This window comes from Xenopus laevis, chromosome 2L (genome assembly GCF_017654675.1).
Source record: "Xenopus laevis strain J_2021 chromosome 2L, Xenopus_laevis_v10.1, whole genome shotgun sequence".
In the NCBI taxonomy this organism is placed as follows: domain Eukaryota; kingdom Metazoa; phylum Chordata; class Amphibia; order Anura; family Pipidae; genus Xenopus; species Xenopus laevis.
This window is the reverse complement of record NC_054373.1, coordinates 28,333,338-28,354,066: the sequence shown is the minus strand read 5'-3', so window position 1 is coordinate 28,354,066 and position 20,729 is coordinate 28,333,338. Positions and strand designations below refer to the sequence as shown.

At 39.9% G+C, this 20,729-nt stretch overlaps 1 protein-coding gene across 3 annotated transcripts; it reads left to right on the top strand.

Annotated features, from left to right (window-relative positions):
* Window positions 1–6,588: 6,588 nt before the first annotated feature.
* Window positions 6,589–20,396, top strand: asb11.L (ankyrin repeat and SOCS box containing 11 L homeolog). Of its 3 annotated transcripts, none has more exons than XM_018246023.2 (7): window positions 6,590–7,214; window positions 11,461–11,540; window positions 13,143–13,250; window positions 14,596–14,746; window positions 16,294–16,428; window positions 18,152–18,343; window positions 19,446–20,396. In XM_018246023.2, exons 1-7 carry the CDS (start codon window positions 7,037–7,039, stop codon window positions 19,568–19,570), a joined length of 969 nt encoding a protein of 322 aa, XP_018101512.1. In that variant the 5' UTR covers window positions 6,590–7,036; the 3' UTR covers window positions 19,571–20,396. The 3 variants fall into 3 exon arrangements, with proteins under 3 accessions (XP_041437565.1, XP_018101512.1, XP_041437564.1); XM_041581630.1 differs by lacking the exon at window positions 6,590–7,214 and adding an exon at window positions 8,047–8,427; XM_041581631.1 differs by lacking the exon at window positions 13,143–13,250 and having other exon boundaries at window positions 6,589–7,214.
* The last annotated feature ends 333 nt before the right edge of the window (window positions 20,397–20,729 follow it).

Genomic DNA, 20,729 nt, shown 5'->3' with positions numbered 1-20,729 from the left:
CTAAAGCAGCTCTGGGAGGGGGGTCGCTGACCCTGCAAACTGTTCTAAATTGATACATTTAGTGGATACATTTCCTATCTTTGTCCCTGCTGAGCAGAATCCCACAGGCAGCTGTTAGAATTGATACAATAGTTGCTAATATTCCAGAGATTTTGCTGAGAAATGTATCAACTAAATGTTGCAAAATTGTAACAGTTTAGAGTTTGCACCTGAATTACTAAACTGCCAGACTCAAACACCAGAGACAGGGACATTAAAAGGGTTATTTATCAAAGTCTGAATTTATCTCAATATTTTCTGCTACAAACACTGATCAAATCCACTCGGGTTGTTTATGCTTATTTATTATTACATTTTCCCAAAATTTGCTTTGCAGGAAAAAAAAATAGAGATTTTACTTTTTTTTTTTTTTACTAGATTTTTTTCGGTTTCATCCGATTTTCAAGATCTTTTCAGATTTTTCACCCGAAAACTTCAGGGTATTGCACGAAACCTAGCGCCCATCAAAAAATCATTGGGACTTCTCCCAATTGACTTATATGCAACCTAGACAGGTCTGAAATGCCGGATTTTAAGATTCGGACTTTTCCATCCTTGGGATTTAATAAATTCCGAATAATGTGTGATTTTTTAAAAGTCGGAAATTTTAAACTTAGGGGGAGAAACGGTAAATAATGGAAAGTAGTTGAAAAAGTCTTTATTTCTGGAGAACAACCTGAAAAGCATTTGGAAGATGAACAACCACTTTTAAAAAGTTACTCCATCTTTATATTAGGGCCCCACACTTCTGTTATAGTGTGGTATCCCATCTTGTCTAAAGCTAGCTATAGTTAATCCGACAAGTGGATATTTGCACAATTTGGCCACTAGTGCACTGTGCCATATCAGGATGATCTGATTGTTTGAACCCCGGGACCATGATGGGAACATTTGAGCCTAGGTGAGACCCTTTGGTAGAGGAGCACTTCAACCAAATCTAATCTTGTCTAATGCAATTTTCTAACACACCCGCTAGATATTTGACTGAGTTTTCTGGCAAATATCGGTCCGGCAGGCAGTCTGGAAAGCCCTATAGATTTTTGGACGGGTTGAGCCTGCAGGAGTAGCTCCATAACTCTAGCCCTTTGTATGGTTAAAGTCAAGTTAATGAAAAGTCACAGGAGCTTCTTTACTAAAACTGTGTGAATCTGCCCCAGTGCAGTTACGTATAGTTATTAGTGTTCATTCATTTACTGTAAGTCAAATATAGAGAACAAATCTGTCATTGGTTGCTATGGGGAGGCAGGTTTGCAAACCATTAGTAAAAGGTATATGAATGAGTCTAGTTTATTGAAAGCACAATGTGTTACTTGCTATGATTTACATCCGTTTCAAACTAAAGGGGAGTCGAAATCCTATGTTCAACATGAGCCAAATAAAAAGGACTGGTCATGGAAGTGTATTCTTCCACTTCTCTGGCAAAAAAGAAAAATATATCAAATTTTTGCCATAAATATATATTGTTAAATAATAAAATTGTCATCTGTTTCTTTGCCTCAGCTTAGCCTCTTTCACTTATGACACAGTTATCCCAAGCACCAGAAAGGAAATAGAAATTCACCCAAGGACCAGGAAGTGGACTCTTCCATGCACACAAAAAATGCCAATAACTCTCCCAGAAGTATAGTCTATTATTACTGTTAATTATTAGGCATTTCCTACAAAAGCCCTATTGATTCGGCTCATGTAAAACAGAGGTTAATTATCCCCTTTAACTGCATTGGAGTAAAGTGTCTGCCTAAAACATAGAATGGTTAGGAGAATACAGATGCTCAGGTGTATAAAATACAGAGCATAATCAATATTTTGCTATTATATTACAATGTCAAATTTGAAGGGAATTATATTTGTATTTTTGGGACGAGAAATAGCGGGACTTTCATTGCTGATTTCCTGCTTTTTTGCACATAATGCTGCCTATACAACAGATGAGAAGCATCACCTATAACAGTAGACTCCCTCTCCCATCACCCCTTTATCTATTTTTAAGGGAAAGTAGAACGCATTACTTTCAACAGGAGCTCAGTGAATAGGGATTGTGCTGAACATTTTTTCTCATTGATTCATGTGATTAAGAAATCTACTTTTTTTATTATTTCTTGCACTTAAAGGGGTTGTTCACCTTTGAGTTAACTTTTAGTATGATGTAGAGAGTGATATTCTGAGATAATTCGCAATCGGTTTTCATTTTTTATTATTTGTGGTTTTTGAGTTATTTATCTTTTTATTCAGCAGCTCTCCAGTTTGTAGTTTCAGCATTTGGGTAGCTAGAGTCCAAATTACTCTAGCAACCATGCACTGATTTGAATAAGAGACTGGAATATGAATTGGAGAGGCCTGATTAGAAAGATAAGTAATAAAACATAGCAATAACAATAAATTTGTAGCCTTACAGAGAATTTGATTTTAGATGGGGTCAGTGACCCCCCCTCCCTTATTTGGAAGCTGGAAAAAGTCAAAAGAAAATGGAAAATAAGTAGAAAACTATAAAAATAAATAAATAACAAAGACCAATTGAAAAGTTGCTTAGAATTGGCCATTCTATAACATACCAAAAGTTAACTTGAAAGTGAATCACCCCGTTACCCAGCAATTGAAACCACTTCCACTTCCTGCTGGAAATGAAACCACTGCTTGTGTCTCCTGAGCAGAGGAGCATTGATAATACAAATGACCAGTCCTCTGATAAGTCCTTTAGATAATGAGATACTCCTTATCCCCAAGCCTGACAAAGGCTGCAGCTCGTGATTTGTTTATGCAGAGCTCACTATCTCCCAATGAACAAATAACCCTGTTTAGCGAGGGAAGAGGGAGTTTATGAAAAACAGAACAGTTTACCGCTTTGTAGGGCAAAACTGTCCAAGGCCATGAATGCAGCCAAACGTGCATATAGTCATAGGATACATAGCCAATTCCAAGACAGCGGGCGCATGTGGCAAGGCATTCAGGCTATCACCAACTACAGGATGACAACACCAGTCTGTGATGATGATGCCTCCCTTGCAGATATGCTTAATAAATAATATCGACCAGGTGCTATGTCTAGCCAAGTCTGATGCGTAGAACACTCTCCGCAGAGTCAACCCACATAAGGCTTCTGGACCAGACAATATCCCTGGAAGAGTGCTCAGAGAATGTGCAGACCTGCTGGCAGATGTTCTCACCAACATCTTCAACATCTCCCTGAGCACCGCTGTTGTTCCGAGGTGCTTCAAGGAGTCCATCATCATTCCTGTGCCAAAGAAGTCCCACGTGTCCTGCCTAAATGACTATCGTCCTATCGCACTAACATCCACCATTATGAAGTGCTTTGAGAGGCTGGTCATGAGACACATCAAAGGCCTACACTCGCCATCTCTGGATCCACTGCAATTCGCCAACCTTCCAATTGCTCAACAGACGATGCCATCGCCACTACCCTGCACTTGTCACTTGTCCTAGACAATAAAGACACATATGTTTGTATGCTGTTCATAGACTTCAGCTCAGCATTCAATACAATCATTCCTCAGCTGAGCATGCTGGGCCTGAACATCTCTATCTGCACCTGGATCCTGGACTTCCTGACCAAGAGACCTCAGGTAGTCCGAATGGGAAAAAACACCTCCAGTACCATCACACTGAGCACGGGAGCTCCCCAAGGTTGTGTGCTTAGTCCACTGCTGTTCACACTGCTGACTCATGACTGTGTGGCAAGTCATGGATCCAATCACATCATCAAGTTTGCTGATGATACAACCGTAGGAGGTCTCAGCAGCAAGAACAACGAGTCAGCATATAGACAAGAGGTGAAATGGCTAACGGAGTTGTGCAAAGTCAATAATCTGTCTATGTATACAAACAAAACAAAGGAAATAGTTGTTGACTTAAGGGGAACATGTGGGGATCATTCTCCACTGTACATTGACGGATCTCCGGTGGAAATTGTCAAGAGCACCAAATTCCTTGGGGTACATCTTGCGGAGAACCTCTCCTGGTCCTTTAACACCAACTCTATAGTGAAGAAAGCGCAGCAGCGTCTCTACTTCTAAAGATGGCCTTCCCATAATTCAGAGCTTTCTGGATAACGGGTTTCCGGATAATAGATTACATACATGTATTTAGTACTTCAATGATACACCATATATGTGTGAGAACACTCAATGATCCCCAATAGTCGCAGGAGACTGCACGGTTTAAAAAAAATGTTAGATCAAGAAGACCACAACCTTAATCCGTTAAGCATATTTAGATGAGTATTCACAGGTCCCCCTCTTGGGTATTAGCTTATCAGAATCTCTCTTTTCACCCAAAATACTTATCTCTTCAATGAGAAGCTCAATACTTTGGATCCACTAGTGGTGAGAATAAAGTTTAAATGTCGGTGCTCCTCTCTTCCATGAGTTCCTTCCCAAGTGTAAGGTGATGCCATCAAGCCTGACGCGTTTCACCAATCTTGCTTCTTCAGAGGTGAACTGGAACTCAATGCCACATGCTGAAGCTGAGATGGGTAAATTAGTCTGTACAGGCTGTTTAGTAGAATGCCCAGTATATACCAGGTTTCTTCTCTCTTGGCAAGGGAGAGCTATTCCTTCTTTACTAATACTGTAGGTCTAAGAGACCATTGCCTCTCCTGTACCCCATTAGAGGTTCCATATATTTATAGATTTAAATCTACAGCAGTAATGCTGCAATGAAAGTTTTATCTTAACTTTATTAAAGGGGTTGTTTACCTTTAAATTCATTTTAGTATGATGTAGAGAGTGATATCTCTGAGACAATTTTTTTAATTGGTTTTCATTTTTTATTATTTGTGGTTTTTGAGTTATTTCGTTTTTATTCAGCAGCTCTTCAGTTTGCAGCAAATATCTCATTAAAGCAGAAACATCTTTTATTTTATACTATAGGCAAAATACACGAGTATTTCTATATTATGGTAATCCATAACAGTCTAAAGATTAATGTCCTTATGTTTGCCTTATGGCAAGTTCAGTATAAAGAATAACATTTCACTTTTTGCACTGTTTGCAAGCAACCATTCTTCACTTTATTGTGTTTCTGGCCCCTCAGCTGTTGGAATGATTGGGGACAATAAGGTATAAAAATTTCCAGCTCCTTGTGTTGGACTTTCTTTTAACAGAACTTATATTTTCAATCAATATACCCCACACGTAACAATGAAATGAAATATTTCCTCAACTACGCACCTTTAATAGTAGAGCCATGTGTAATGTTCCTGAAACCCAGTAGCTCCCCATTCACTGCACATGCTCTGTGCTGCTGTCACTTACTGAGCTTAGGGACCCACTCACAATATACAGTACACAGAGACTATAAATGTCACAATATAAAGCTGATTAGTCATTAATACAGATAATTACTACATGGCAGCACAGAAACCAGTGCAATTAGCATCAGAATTTAATAATCAGCCCTGTAGCATCAGCTTATATTACAGACAACCTAATTTTCTGCTTGATAATTAGTGACGACCCCTAAGCTTAGCTTCTCAACAGCTGCTCAGAGCCCACTGAGCATGTGAGTGTCACAGACACTTTCCAAGATGCATTTCACTTGTTGAAGACTAAATTTCGTACAGAAAGGCCCACGAACAAACAGCAACTGAAAGCCGCTACAGTAAAGGCCTGGCAGAGCATTAAAAAGGAGGAAACCCAGAATCTGGTGATGTCCATGAGTTCAAGACTTCAGGCTGTCATTGCCAGCAAAGGGTTTTCAACCAAGTATTAGAAATGAGCATTTTATTTTCTGTTTTTTAATTCGTCCAATTGCTTTTGAGCCCCTGAAATGAAGCGATTGTGTTAAAAAAAAGCTTTAGTATCTCACATTTTTATGCAATCTTTTTGTTTAACCCTCTGAAATAAAGCTGAAATTATGCAGTTCAACTGCATCTGAGTTGTTTCATTTAAAATTCATTGTGGTCATGTACAGATGTCTCTGTCCGAAGATTTATGGACCTAACTGTATATGCGCAATCCATCTTGTGAGAGTTTGGCCGCCATATTGAAAATACGTGGCGTATTTCAGCTGTGTGTTTCCAAACCTGCAGATCCCGTAGAGTTCAATAATATGACGTATTAGCGTTTCTGCTGAAAAACACAAATACTGGTGCATACCTCCCAACATTTTGGAAATAAAAATAGGTACAAAAAAATAGTTGCGCGTAGTGCGGCAATTTTTTTAGACCACACCCATTTTTGAGGTCCTATCCCCTAATTACCATGTTCATTTTACAAAATTTGGCAGTTTATGAAAGCTTGAACATATTTCTGTGTTTTTTTTTCAGTTATTACAGTTTTGCTAATGAAGGTGAATTGCCCTTTAAGCTGTGAATCTAACTTTTTCCATGGGACCTGTTATCTTACATTGTTACAATTACTTATTTGCTTATCTAGAAATTGTTACAAAAATATCTTATCTTCTTCTGTGGCTGTTCTGGGCTCTCTGCCAAAAGCCAATTAAGTTGGAAACATTGTTTCTTTTTCTGGCTGTTCAGTGCAGAGAAAAACTGGACTTTCCAGCACAAACGAGGGACTGCGGGTTAAGCTGTCCAAAAAGGGACTGTCCCTCTAAAAACGGGATAGTTGGGAGGTATGCATAGTGTTGCTTGGCGGATGTTGGCTCGCAAGCACCCTGTGGGAATTGCTGTAGTGCGAATTCCATTATTTTCAATAGGGCTTCATTTTGTGTGTATTTACGATCTGCTGCACGTTTTTAAAAAAGCAAAGTACAAACGCCACGTGTGACCTCGCCCCTTACTTTATAATATAGTTTCCCTTTAAAGTGAGCTACCCCTTTAACTATACATTCACTGTTCTGTTAATACCCCGCTACGCCTATGGAAACAAGCAGTGCGTCCAAAGCCTGAGTGTGGGGAGTCTGTCACTGTCCCATAAACACTCAAATGCAGCCGCAGTGGGAAGGCCTAAAATAGACTTTGTACGATGCCCAAAATAGACGGCTCCAGTGAGAGAAGCCACCGGAGAGACGCTCGGCTACAATGGAGGCCAGTGCCATCCTGCTAGCTTTCAATAACATATATATCGCTATTTTTGCCCTCTTTTGCTTTAAGCTACTAATCAAGGTGTCCTTGGCTCTGCTCACACACTTTTATATTGTCAGGGGGAACCGGAAGGAAGCAGCCAGGATAGCCGAGGAGATCTATGGCATAGCTCAAGGTAACACTTCTGTGTGTCCAAACGACCATATTGTGTCCAGTTTGGCCTTTAACTTGCTGCGTGTATTAACCCCTGCCGTGCCAGGCTGCTCACGCTGCACAGATCTTGTGTCATGGAATCCGTTATATAAACTATCTATAAACAGACCAGCATATCATATTACTGTTGCTCTCGACTCTGGGATAATATCTCCAGCTACACTTTGCTTTGTTTACTAATACACCCGGTCCCCTTTCAGTATGAAGAAGTCTTAAAGGATAAGTAAACCTTTAAAACAAGTGAATGTAAAATTGATGAGAGTGCTATTCTAAGAACTTTTGTAATTTACATTCATTATTTATTCTTTTTTCATTCCAAGATATTTAGGAACACATGTGCTGTTAATATGAATGAATTTTGTTACAACAGCGCCACCTGCTGGTCTGTTTCCCACCAGTCTGACCACCAAGTAGTCAAGGAAGTTGTCAGGAGAGAGAAAGAGGCTGTTCTGATGTTCCTCTGCTTAGGAAAGATTTGAGAAAGGTTTCTAATTATTTTCCTAAGCAGAAAAGTCTCTTTAAAAAAAAACTTCGACCCCCTACTTTGCCACCTAAAACCTACCGAGGTGCAATGTAACCTATGGGTAAGGTCCCCATAGGCTTTCTATCAATTTTTTGGTCGAAGAAAAATCGTTCGATCGATGGATTAAAATCCTTCGAATCGAACGATTCGAAGGATTTAATCGTTCGATCGAAAGATTTTCAGTTCGATCAAACTATCTGTGGTAAATCCTTCGACTTCGATATTCAAAGTCGAAGGATTTACATTCGGCAGTCGAATATCGAGGGTTAATTAACCCTCGATATTCGACCCTATGTAAATCTGCCCCTAAAAGTTAATTTAAAGGTGAACAACCACTTTTATTTTGTAAGACACTTGGATTTCATGGGAGGGGGGTGCACAGGGCAGTGTCATTGCTAGTTCTGAAATACGATCCAAAGTTCTGCCGTGCAGCAGTTCCTGATCCAAGGGAGTCATGTGATGTTTTGATGTGTTTGCACGGGGCCCGGCTTATAGCTAATTCCCAGCAGCATCATGTCTGCCCCTGCAGCAATATTTGTCAGTGGGAGTCAACTAATAACCCAGAGGCATGAACTGTCCGGAATAACATATTTGCCGTGGGAGTTAAGAAATGCTCTGTATGGGAATCATATCTGTCATACATTCCAGGGAGGTATGTCACATGCATTATACTAACATTATACTAACAGAATACTAACAGATATTTGTACTATCACTTGAATAAGCGCCAGGCAGAACAGCCCGTCTATACTGCTTTCTGTATCTGAGTTGCACTGACCCATGATAGAGGTCTTTCTTTCTGTATAATCATTCTCTATTACTAGTGATGGGAAAAATTCGCAGAAAATTCGTGAAATTGGAAAGTTCACGGAAAAATCAAGAAATTCGAGCGTTTTCACGGAAAAATCTGGAAATTCGAAAGTCTTCACAAAAAAATCGGGAAATTCGAACACTTTCACAAAAAAATCATGATATTCGAACATTTTTACAAAAAAAATCGTGAAATTCTAATGTTTTCACAAAAAAAATGTGAACATCGGAAATTGACGCCGGCAAATTTTCGCTGGAGATTTGTGAATTTCTTTGCCGCCGGCGAAACACGGAAATTCGCCGCAAATAAGTGCCAGGCGAATTTATTCGCCCATCACTATTACAGTGGACAGTGGTGTAACTAGATGGAGACCTTCATTTAGAGTGCCCAAAATGTACTAACGTGAGGTCTACTTTTAGTGATGTTGTTCAATTATGATCTACATGGGAAAATGTATATTGTTATATTTAACAAACAACACTTTCTTATGTAACCATAACATAATAAATGAAAAGCATGAAACAGGAGGGGGATTTAGACAAGCTGTTGAGATCGACTGATCACCAGCTACCCCGATCTACCTTTTGGGCACCCCTGACTTAACTGCTTAAAGGAGAAGGAAAGTCATTTGGCACTTGGGGGAGCCAAAAGTAAGGACCCCCACGTGATTGTATTGACTTACCTGACACCCCGGGCCTGTGCTCCTATCAGGAGAAAACGACACGGGGGTTATTCCAGTGAGCACCACGGAATGATCGTCTTCCTGCTTCTTCTTTCTTCTCGCTGCTGCGCATGTGCAGTAAAGCGAAAAGCCGAACTTTAATGAAAACAGCCGACTATTTTGTTCTACTGCGCATGCGTCTGCCCTGGGAAATTTGAAGAAAGAAGAAGCAGGAAGACGATCATTCCGGGGTGCTCACTGGTATAACCCCCGGGTCGGTGTCGTTTTCTCCTGATAGAGCACCGGTCCAGGGTGTCAGGTGCCTAATATTTGGCACCCCCTAGAATAAAATTACTTTCCGTCTCGTTTAACTACTTTACTTCTCCTCCAACATGAAAGGAGGCCGAAAAGGATAACGGGATATTCACTTCATGGCATAGAGCTGCTGTATAGTGGAATGTGTACCCCAGCTATATGCACTGTATTGCACACAATCAGCACTGGTTTCTGTGTTGCCATGTAGTAATTATCTGTATTAATTACTAATCAGCCTTATATTGTGACATTTATATTCTGTATATACAGTATATTGTGAGTCGGTCCCTAAACTCAGTGACAGCAGCACAGAGCATGTGAAGTGAATCAGCAGAAAAGAAGATGAGGAGCTACTGGGACATCTTTGGAGACACAGATCTTTACTGCTAAAGGACTGTGGTTGCCTTGGGCTGGCACACAAGCACAAAGCATAATGTACTTTTACACCATTTCTAGCTACTTCTTTAGTTCTCCTTTAATCTAAGGGAAATTGGTCGTACTTAACTTGTGATTCTGCAGCTGTTGCTGAAATACTATTCCCACATCCCACTGACAGCCTTGAACTATTAGAGGGATGCTGTGAGCTACAGATAAACATGCGGCGCAGGCTGGAAATGCCTCATGTATACATCCAAAAAATGAAAGTGTTTTAAAGTAATGAAAATGTAATGTCCTGTTGTGCTGCACTTGTACAACTGATGTGTTTGCTTTAGAAACACTCCTATAGTTTATATAAACAAGCTGCTGTGTAGCCACGGGGGCAGCCATTCAAAGCTGAAAAAGGAGAAAAGGCTCAGGATACACAGTAGATACGTAAATAGATAAAGCTCTGTAGTATCCAATGGGATTCTTCAGAATTTATCTGCTATCTATCCGGTGCTTGAATGGCTGCCCCCCAGCAGCTTGTTCATATAAACTATATTTGTATTTCTATAGCAAACACAGCCATTTTACTAGCGGAGGGCAACAGTATACTATATTGTCATTCCTTTAAAACACTTTCATTTTTTGGTGCGGAAATTCGCCAGCGACGACTTCGCTCATAGCACAACACTTCGCCATGCGTAGTTTCACCAGGACAACGCTAATTCACTAAAATCCGAAGTTGCGTCCAGGGTGCCGAACTCTGGAAAAGTTGCGGTAGTGTTACTGTGCCAAGCAAATCAAAGTTGCGCTAGCATTGGCTGGTTTGCATTTGGCGGGAAGTTAAAGTTGAGTGGACGTGTATGTTGCAGCAAATACATTATATTACATAAAATAAAGTTGTTATATTGCCCTACACATGAGCCCAGTGTATAGTTTATGTACCATATGTTAGGAAATGTAGGGGGGAAGGAGGGAACCCAAAAAAAAATTTACGGACTTTTGCACCGTGAAAAAGTAAAAGACGCTGCTGTTTTTTGGGACTTAGAAAAATGTTCAACTAGGAATTGAAGAAGCCCTATACATTCCAATGCACTTCTCCTGGTCTGAGCTGGAAAAGGCAAGTCTGGCGGAACAGGTAACATTGAGTAAAAGGCGCATCTTAGTGAATTTGCGAAGTAACCCTTTTTCGCCAGAGCGAAACTTCACCTGGAGTAAGAGTGTGAAGTAGCGCTAGTGTCTATCTCCTTTGCTAGCGAAGTTACACCTGCGCCTGTAAGTAAATCCCAAAATGACGTCAAGCTGGCGATTTTCGCTAACATAAGTCTCTTCACCCTTTAGTGAATTTCCCCCTATGTCATTTGCGCTTTTACTGTCCAAAGTAGCCCCTTTAATCATGGGGCCCTAAATCTAGTCCAGGGCCCTAGGGATGGACACACTCAGTACAGATCTTGGTAATACATGGAAGGGTCTCAGGGTTCACACAGGTGAGCTATGCGTGCAGCTACACTAATCACATTTTGTTTTCTTCCCAGGTTCTTGGGCAGACAGATCTCCTCTGCACGATGCAGCATTTCACGGGCGCCTTCTTTCTCTCAAAACTTTAATTGCACAGGTACTGATCCACAAGCAGCTTACCCCATACTTTAAATGCATACAAAATGGGTCAGATAAATAAATCAACTACTGATTGCAATTACATCTACATTTGCACAAAATCCCCCAACCATTAGTCCCAAGGATAATATTTCTGCGTGACAATGACATTGTTTTCAGTAGCAAAGACAGCTAGAAACTTAAAAACTGCCTGCGTAAGGGATTAAGGAGAACTTCCAAACTGACAGCAGTGGGTCAACTGTAAATAAACCTGCTAAATTCTATTGTTTGCCGTTTGCTAGGGCACAACACATTCTAGGAATTCCAACGAAATGCTCGTGAATTGCTCTGCCTCTTTACATACAGGTATAGGATCTGTTATCAAGAAACCCGTTATCCAGTAAGCTCCGAATTACGAAAAGGACGTCTCCCATAGACTGCATTTATCCAAATAATCCAAATTTTTAAAAATTATTTCCATTGTCTCTTTAATAATAAAACAGTACCTTGTACTTGATCCAAACTAAGATAAAATTAATCCTTATTGGAAGCAAAACCAGCCTATTGGGGTTATTTAGTGTTTACAAGATTTTCTAGTAAAGATATAAAGATCCAAATTACAGAAAGATCTGTTATCCGGAAAACCCCAGGTCCCGAGCATCCTGGATAAAAGTCTACCATTTCATTGTTGTTTTCACTTTTATGACTTATGTTTCTATCCAGGTCCTCTCCTATTCAAATATATCAATCTCTCATGCAAACCACTAGCTAAGGTCATTTGGACCCTAGTAACCAGATAGCTGCTGACATTCCAAACTAGAGAGCAGCTGAACACAAATGTAAATAATTGAAAAACTGCAAATAATACAAAATGAAGACCAATTGCAAATTGTCTCAGAATATTACTCTCTATTTCATACTAAAAGCTAACTCAAAGCTGAACAACCCCTTTAAAGGAGAAGGAAAGGTATAATTACTCGGGGTGCATCTATCAGGGGAAAATTGCACCGACCTGGGGTTAATCCAGCGAGCACCACGGAGTGATCCTTTTCCTGCTTCTTCACTCTTCAAATTTCCCGGGGCAGACGCATGCGCTGTAGAACGAAATAGTCAGCTTTTTCGTTAAAGTTCGGTTTTTCACTCTAATGCGCATGCGCAGCCGCGAGAAGCAAGAAGAAGCCAGAAGTGAATCGCTCTGTGGTGCTCACTGGTATAAACTCTGGCCGGTGCAGTTTTCTGCTGATAGGAGCACCGGCACAGGGTTTCAGGTAAGTAAATACAATCACTTGGGGGGTACCTAATATTTGGCACCCCCAAGTACAACATGCCTTTCCTTCTCCTTTAACTAGATGGAATTTAAATGTTGTTTATTTGCAGTAACGTAACTAGGTGCCGATTTTCTTTGCGGCTGCAGCCGACTACATCGGGCGCGATCTTCCGGGGGGGGGGGCGGACCCTGGTCTAATTGCACCCCCTGCTCCCCTGGTAGTCACACCACTGTTTATTTGCATGGTATTGATGACTCATTTGTAGGGGAGGTGCACAGAGCCATCATTGGACAGTTTGGTTTATGCCTATAAAACTTTGTAACCGGGAGCTTTTTTTTTACTCTACAATCTAGGGATTTAATGTAAACCTTTTGACCATAGACCGCGTTTCTCCTCTTCATGAAGCGTGCCTTGGGGGCCACGTAGCCTGTGCTAAAACATTACTGGAGCATGGAGCATATGTAAGTATCAGGGGCAATAGGGATGATTTGTGGCAAAATCATTCCCTTGTGTAGATATAAAAAGGCGCACAGTGACGTTGTGTTTGATCTAAATTAGGACCGAAATTTGCATTAGAATTACTAAGCCTTCATATATTGACATATTTATTATTTTCATTAAAGGGGTGGTTTACCTTTACGTTAACTTTTAGTATTTATAGAACGGGGCACATTTACTAAGCTCGAGTAAATGAATAGAAGAAAAAATACATCGAATTTCAAACGTTTTTTTTGGCTACTTCGACCATTGAATTGGCTACTTCGACCTTCGACTTCGACTTCGAATCGAATGATCCAAACTAAAAATCGTTCGACTATTCGACCATTCGATAGTCGAAGTACTGTCTCTTTAAAAAAACTTCGACCCCCTACTTCGCCAACTAAAACCTACTGAACATCAATGTAAGCCTATGGGGAAGGTCTCCATAGGCTTTCTAACAAACTTCTGATCGAAGGAAAATCGTTCCTTTTAAAATTAGGACTGAAATTTGCACTATAGTTACTAAGCTTTCGTATTTTTACATATTTCTCATTTTCATGAATTATTTGAATAAAAGTTAAGACTAATCCTTAGCGATGAACAGTTTTATACCAAGAAACCATACCTGAATTTAATTGGATGATCCTTTTTTCATACCAGAGTTGTTTTTTAGCTGTGGGTTCAGAGACCTGTCCACTTTCCCTTGAATTTCAACAAAAAAAGAAAAGCTTTTCCCATGAGAACTAACTACATATTAAGGGGCAGATTTATCAAGGGTCGAATTTTGAGGGTTAAAAAAGGATTCAAAGGATTTTAGTGCAAATACTTTGATCGAATAAAAATCGCTCGATCGAACGATAAAATCATTCGAATCGAACGATTCGAACAATTTGAAGTGATCAATCAAAGGATTTTTATTCGACCAAAAAAAAGGTCCCCATAGGCTAACATTGCACCTCGGTAGGTTTAAAGTGGTGAAGTTTGTAGTCGAAGTATTTTTTAAAGAGACAGTACGTTGATTATCTAATGATCAAATAGTCAAACGATTTTTGCTTCGAATCGTTCCAATCATTCGATTCAATCGAATTAGACCAATTCGATGGTCGAAGTACCCAAAAAAATACTTTGAAATTCGAATTTTTTTTCATTCGAATTCTTCACTTGAGCTTAGTAAATCTGCCCCTAAATGTGCAGAAAGAAGCGTTGCATTTATTTTAATAGGTATCCTTACTTGACCCTGTCTTGGGGATCATCTTGCTGCAACAATATTGTCTGTGTGCTGTATAAATATCTACTGTACATAACATTCCAGTGTTTGACTTACAGGTTAATACAGTGACTATAGATGGGATCACACCCCTGTGCAATGCCTGCAGCTGTGGAAGTGTTGCCTGTGTCAGTATGTTATTGGACTACAGCGCTAACCCAGAGCTAGAGACCCAGCTAGTCTTTCCTCTACATGAAGCAGTTAAAAGAGGTACATTAATAAGGGGTCTTTCACCTTTAAATTAACTGTTAGTATTATGCAGAGAGTGATATTCTGAGACAATTTGCAATTGGCTTTCATTTTTCATTAATTGTGGTTTTTGAGTTATTTAGCTTTTTATTCAGCAGCTCTCCAGTTTGCAATTTCAACAGTCTGGTTGCTAGGTTCCAAATTACCCTAGCAACCCTGCTTTGATTTGAACAAGAGACTGGAATATGAATAGGAGAGGCCTGAATAGAAAGATGTGCAACACAAAGTAGCAATGACAATACATTAGTAGCCTTACAGAGCATTCGATTTTTAGATGGACCCCCATTTGAAAGCTGGAATAAGTCAGAAGAAGAAGTCAAATAATTCAAAAACTATAAAAACAAAAAGAAAAAAACAAAGGGCAACTGAAAAGTTACTTAGAATTAGCTGTCCTAGAACATACTAAAAGTTAAGTTAAAGGTGAACCATTCATGCCAGAGAATAAAAATGCCCTAAACTAATTTACAAATAAAATGCTCTTATCCTGCCAGTTTAAAAAAATAATGATATTATCTTTTAGGGCTTTTGGGGGGGGGATTAGGAAGAGCTATAGACCATAAGAGATGGATGGACGCCTTAGATCTGAGAGCAAACACATTTCCATTAAAAGTACAGGTATGGGATCTGTTATCCGGAAACCCGTTATCCAGAAAGCTGCAAATTCCGGAATGGTTGTCTCCTATAGGCTCCATTTTATCCAAATAATCAAATTTTTTTCTTTTTCTCTGTAATAATAAAACAGTAGCTTGCACTTGATCCCAACTAAGATTTAATTAATCCTTATTGGAAGCAAAACCAGCCTAATGGGTTTATTTAATGTTTAAATGATTTTCTAGTAGACTTAAGGTATGAAGATCCAAATTACGAAAAGATCCATTATCTGGAAAACTCCAGGTCGGAGCATTGTGCATAACAGGTCTCATACCTGTAGTAGAGTGGCCATTTACTAAATACAGGGAGCAAAATGCACAAAATGGAATGCAGAGACCTGCATGTTCCCCATGAATACACTGCTGCCTGCATTTGTCAGTGCTGTATTCATGAAAGGCAGAAGATGCACCTTCGGGTCCCCTCCATCCTCCCCATACTTGTACTTTAACTTGCTCCTTACTCAGACATGCAAGATAGGGACACTATCAGGCATAGAGCAAATGGAGCCTTAAACTTACCACTTACCCGATGGCAGACAGTTGGGACACCGTCACTATGCTCTGTACTTATCTCTAGTTTTCCAAGTGCTTCTAGAATGAGCATTAAGAGGTGTCCTTTTGCTCCTGATAAAACTGACCTTAGTATGAGTGAATGTGATAGGAAAATTCAATTGTAGGCTCCACTGTAGCAGAGACTGATGGGAATAATAAAAACCCTTGTAATGAGCTAATTAACATGTCAGTGGTATATAAATAAAGGAAAATAATGACACATTACATATAATCAGTTAGTATGTGCAATTAACCGAAGCCTCATTCAAGCTCTACATTGACAGTAGTTTTCTCTTCCCTCCGCAGGTCACAGGGAATGTGCAGAGATTCTGATTGCCCACGGAGCAGATGTAGATAAGGAGTTGCTGAACTGCGGCTCACCCCTTTATGTGGCCTGTACCAACCAGAGAACTGGATGTGTCAAGAAGCTCCTTGAGTTAGGTGAAGTTTTGTAATATTCAGGTTAAAATATGTATAGCAGTAATGAAACCTTTCTGAAAGTCTTCTTGGGGTGTTGTAAATAGCAGTATTTGCTTTACTGAGCCATTCTTTGCATAACTATTGAAGTAAAGTTCACCCTTTATGAAGACTGACCAAGGCACAGGAAGCCCATATAGCTTGTCTCAATATCACAAGAAGCTCATTGTAGCATCCAGGGTTTTAGCTCTTCTTCTACAGTAAATCAAATAAATATTGTATGACTCTGATAACATCATGGGGACAGCCCCCATACCTTTGCAATAATACCCTTTACTAAATCAACAAAAATGGCGTGCATGTCTGCTCCTAAGGCAGGCATGTCCAAAGTCAGGCCCGGGGGCCAATTGCAGCCTGTTTCAAATTTACACCGGCCCTCAGCCTCCATAATGAAATTAAAGGGGGCCAGTCACCCAAAAAAATTATTCAAAATCCTATTTTATCACAGTAGTCAAGCCAAATGAACTTTAATTACACTATATAAATTATTTGAATCTTGTTTCCATCAGTCTGGGAATTCATGATTATAGCAATCAGGCAGGAGCCATTTTGTGGACACTGTTATTAAGACAAGTCTTGTATCATCTCAGAATCTTGTTTGTGCACCAGAATGTGCCAGTATGTGTCTATTACTAACACCTTCAGCACACAGGCAGCAGTATAGACCATGGGGCAGATCATTTCACTAATGTGCCTTAATATTACTGCTATGCTATTCCTTGTTTAAACGATGCTTATAGTTCAAAGAATGTCGGGCTGAATGGTCGGCCCCCACACATTTTCACCTCACCAAATCCAGCCCTCTTTGCAAAAGTTTGGACACCCCTGTCCTAAGGAGTGAATATGAATATAAAGTCCCAAAAAAGTAATACCATGTGTCTTTACAAAAACCCCAGCCCAACGGTTGCCAAAAACTGGTAAAAATCACAATGTTGCAAAGGCCTACTAATAGTAAATGTAGCAAAAGTAGTTGTAAAATGTAAAAAGTATTTATTAGGACATGTATAGCCTAATGTGTTTCGTGCCATATGGGCACTTACTCACAGTCTATGAGTAAGTGCCCATTTGGCATGAAACTCGTAAACATGTCCACTCCTAATAAATACTTTTTACATTTTTCAACCACATTTGCTACTGTATTTACTATTATTAGGCCTTTTCACCTTTGTGATTTTTACAATAAAACCCTTTACCACATACTGTTATGGAAAATCCCCCTTTGGGATAATAAAACAGCTTTGCCCACCCAACCTAAAGGGATTAGATGGGCAAATGGAAACAGGGAACCTATTGGTGTCACTTTGCAGAACCTATGCTCACAGACAACGTATCCTTGCCATAAGTAAAGCCTGGGCTTTAGCCCCCAACTGCCACTATTTCCCCCCTAGTTGTGATGATATAATGTAACCCAACAAAAGCCTTGAACCACCACCATACCATAACCCTTTGCTATTCTAGGGTTGGGTAGGAGGGATTCTGCAACGGTTCAGGCAAAATGGCACCAATGTAAGTGACGTTTGGTCCACCACCCTGAGCCTTCCTAACCCCATCATTCCCCCCTCTCCACATGAGCAGTTCAGTCTGGTTGGTAATAGAATCCTTTGAAGTATAGTTGTTTATGCCACTATACATGCAGAATCACTACTATACAGAGTTAATCATCTAATCATCTTCTTCATTCTGATAGGAGCAAATGTGAACTGTGGAAATTTCCGAGACACCCCCCTGCATGCGGCAGCTAGGAAGTCAAGTGAAGAAATTGCAAGGTTGCTGGTTGACTATGGAGCTAATGTAAAGTGTAAAAATACTGAAGGCAAATACCCGGTGGAGCTCGCAGCACCCAGGAGTCCTGTAGAACAAGTGCTTTTATTTGCAGAAGGTACTAAATCAAATGCCCTCGCCTTCCGGGGCTCTCTAAGCTGAAACATCATTCTGTAAAGAATAGTGTCAGCTTTATGGATGACTGCTAGCCCTTTAAGTCTACTGCCAACTAGTAGGGTGTGTTTGAAACTATTGAAAATATTTTCATGAGAACATTGAAGAAATTCCGATCACAAAACATGACACACACACTGCTTGTCTCAATGTATTTATCCATATCTGACACCTCAACAAACCTGATATAGCCTCAGGGAAGTGGGCGCAACCACAATATATTATCTTCGCCCTGTCATATTTTGGGTAGACCCGCTGGGGAGTTTTACATAAGACACAATGTGCAAACTTATGAGTTCTAAATACAAAGGTTTGTTCTCAAAGGGGCTGCCCACTAAGAAGGGCCTGAAAAAAAGTGGACGATATGATATGTGTAGGGGAAACTGATTTGTAGTGTTAGAATTCAAAATATTGGGTAATGTTCTTAGATAGCAGCTATGATATTATTGACACGATATTGGTTAAGGGGTTTTTACCTAATGTTGGACAAGAGAGGGGGCTTCAAAAAGTCTGAAAACCACGATCATTTGAAGGATCAATCAAAATCAATAGAAAGTTATAATACAAAGGTGACCTAAAATGTGTATGGCCCCCTGTCTGCTCAGCCCAAGGGCCAATTGGGTTCAATATGGGTTGTATGGCTACCCTAACCCCTCAGATGCCTTTCATAAGATTAAATGGTGTAACTGATGTGTGACAAACCAAATACCACTAAACACCTAATCCTCATGGCACAGAAGTTGGGTCTCCATGTTCTTTTTGGCAGAATTCATCCATGTATGTGCTCAGCTTTTCTCTTACTATACTGTCTACCATTTTATCCAAATTTTTAAAAATATTTCCTTTTTCTCTGTAATAATGAAACAGTAGTTTGTACTTGATCCCAACTAAGATATAATTAATCCTTATTGGAAGCAAAACCAGCCTATTGGGTTTATTTAATGTTTACATGATTTGACGCAGGTCCCGAGCATTCTGGATAACAGGTCCCATACCTGTACCATTCTTGTAAATGTTTCTAACTCCATTCCTACTTTTCTCCACAGGCCCCGCTACGCTGGCTCAGTTATGCCGACTTTGCGTACGAAACTATCTGGGATCTTCCTGCCTCCAGATAATTCCCCAGCTGCATTTACCGGAGAGACTAGAGCAATTCCTTTTATACCGGTAGTTCTTTAGGGGCTGATATGTCAACTAAGATGTTGTCTCTTTTGGGCCGGGTCGGATTCCATGTAACACTTTCTAGGGGGGGTGTTTGAATCACACCCTTCAATAGGTTAGATGTGAATTGCACTCAAAGGGGTAGTTCACTTTCACTTTAATGTTTATTATGTTATAGAATGTCCTATTCTTTGTATGTAGGAGAAGGAGCGGCCATATTGTGGCCTCTTGTGAGACAATTTCCATATAATAGTAAAACCCAGTATATCTATGGGCACTACATGGAACTGGTTGTACAGAGTATGCAGAAAATTCTTACATAAGGAAGGGAATGCTTTCTGCATTATGGCCTTTATACATTTGGTTTAGCCAATCACAGTGGACAGTGTCATGCCTATAATTTTCTACCAATGGCAGACGGCTTTTAAGGCCCCACACTTATTAGTAACCACAATACCTTACAGCGGACAGGGTAGGAGATAATCAAGGGAACGACCAGGGTTATAACTATAAGGGGGAGTTGTGAAGGTCCCTAATCCGATACATTTGATTATCCACACCGTCACCTATTCCGTCATTAGCATAAAACAATCAACAATATATATTTAGAAAAAAGTATATTTAGAAAAAAATATGCTGGGGATGTAAACCCAAAAATAACATCATGCCTAATAAAGGAAATGTAATTCTAAACAGCCTTTCCGATTTATTGAAAAATGTTTAATGGTTTTAAAGATCACAGCTAGCTAATGCGCATTGTTTCATTAGTCAAAACCAGCAGTGCAGAGAATACAAGCCACAGTGGCGTAACTAGTTGTTACTGGGCCCCATAGCAAATTCAATTTAGGGCCCCAAAATATTTATAAGTTGGCCTATTTTACCAAGATATATTAAAATTGCTAATTAATTAGGGTCTCACTGGGCCCCCTACACTCCTGGGCCCCCCTGCAACCGCAGGGTCTGCTTCCTCTATAGTTACGCCCCTGACAAGCCACAAAGGTTGTAACAGATTTGGCAATTTACTGGTAACTTCGAAAACACTGAACATTTGTAATGAACACATATATATATATATTGTATATTTTTGGGGTTTACAAACCCTTTAACCTGGTTTGATGGACATAGGTTTCTGAAGAAGTAAAGTAATAATTTGTTTATGACAAAGAAGG

Bases quoted from the DNA above. Each gene is read 5' to 3' on its own strand.
- asb11.L (XM_018246023.2), top strand. From the start codon at position 7,037: ATGGAGGCCAGTGCCATCCTGCTAGCTTTCAATAACATATATATCGCT. The intron at 13,251-14,595 runs GTAAGTATCAGG...TTTGACTTACAG, and splicing joins TACTGGAGCATGGAGCATAT to GTTAATACAGTGACTATAGA. The intron at 14,747-16,293 runs GTACATTAATAA...TTCCCTCCGCAG, and splicing joins ACATGAAGCAGTTAAAAGAG to GTCACAGGGAATGTGCAGAG.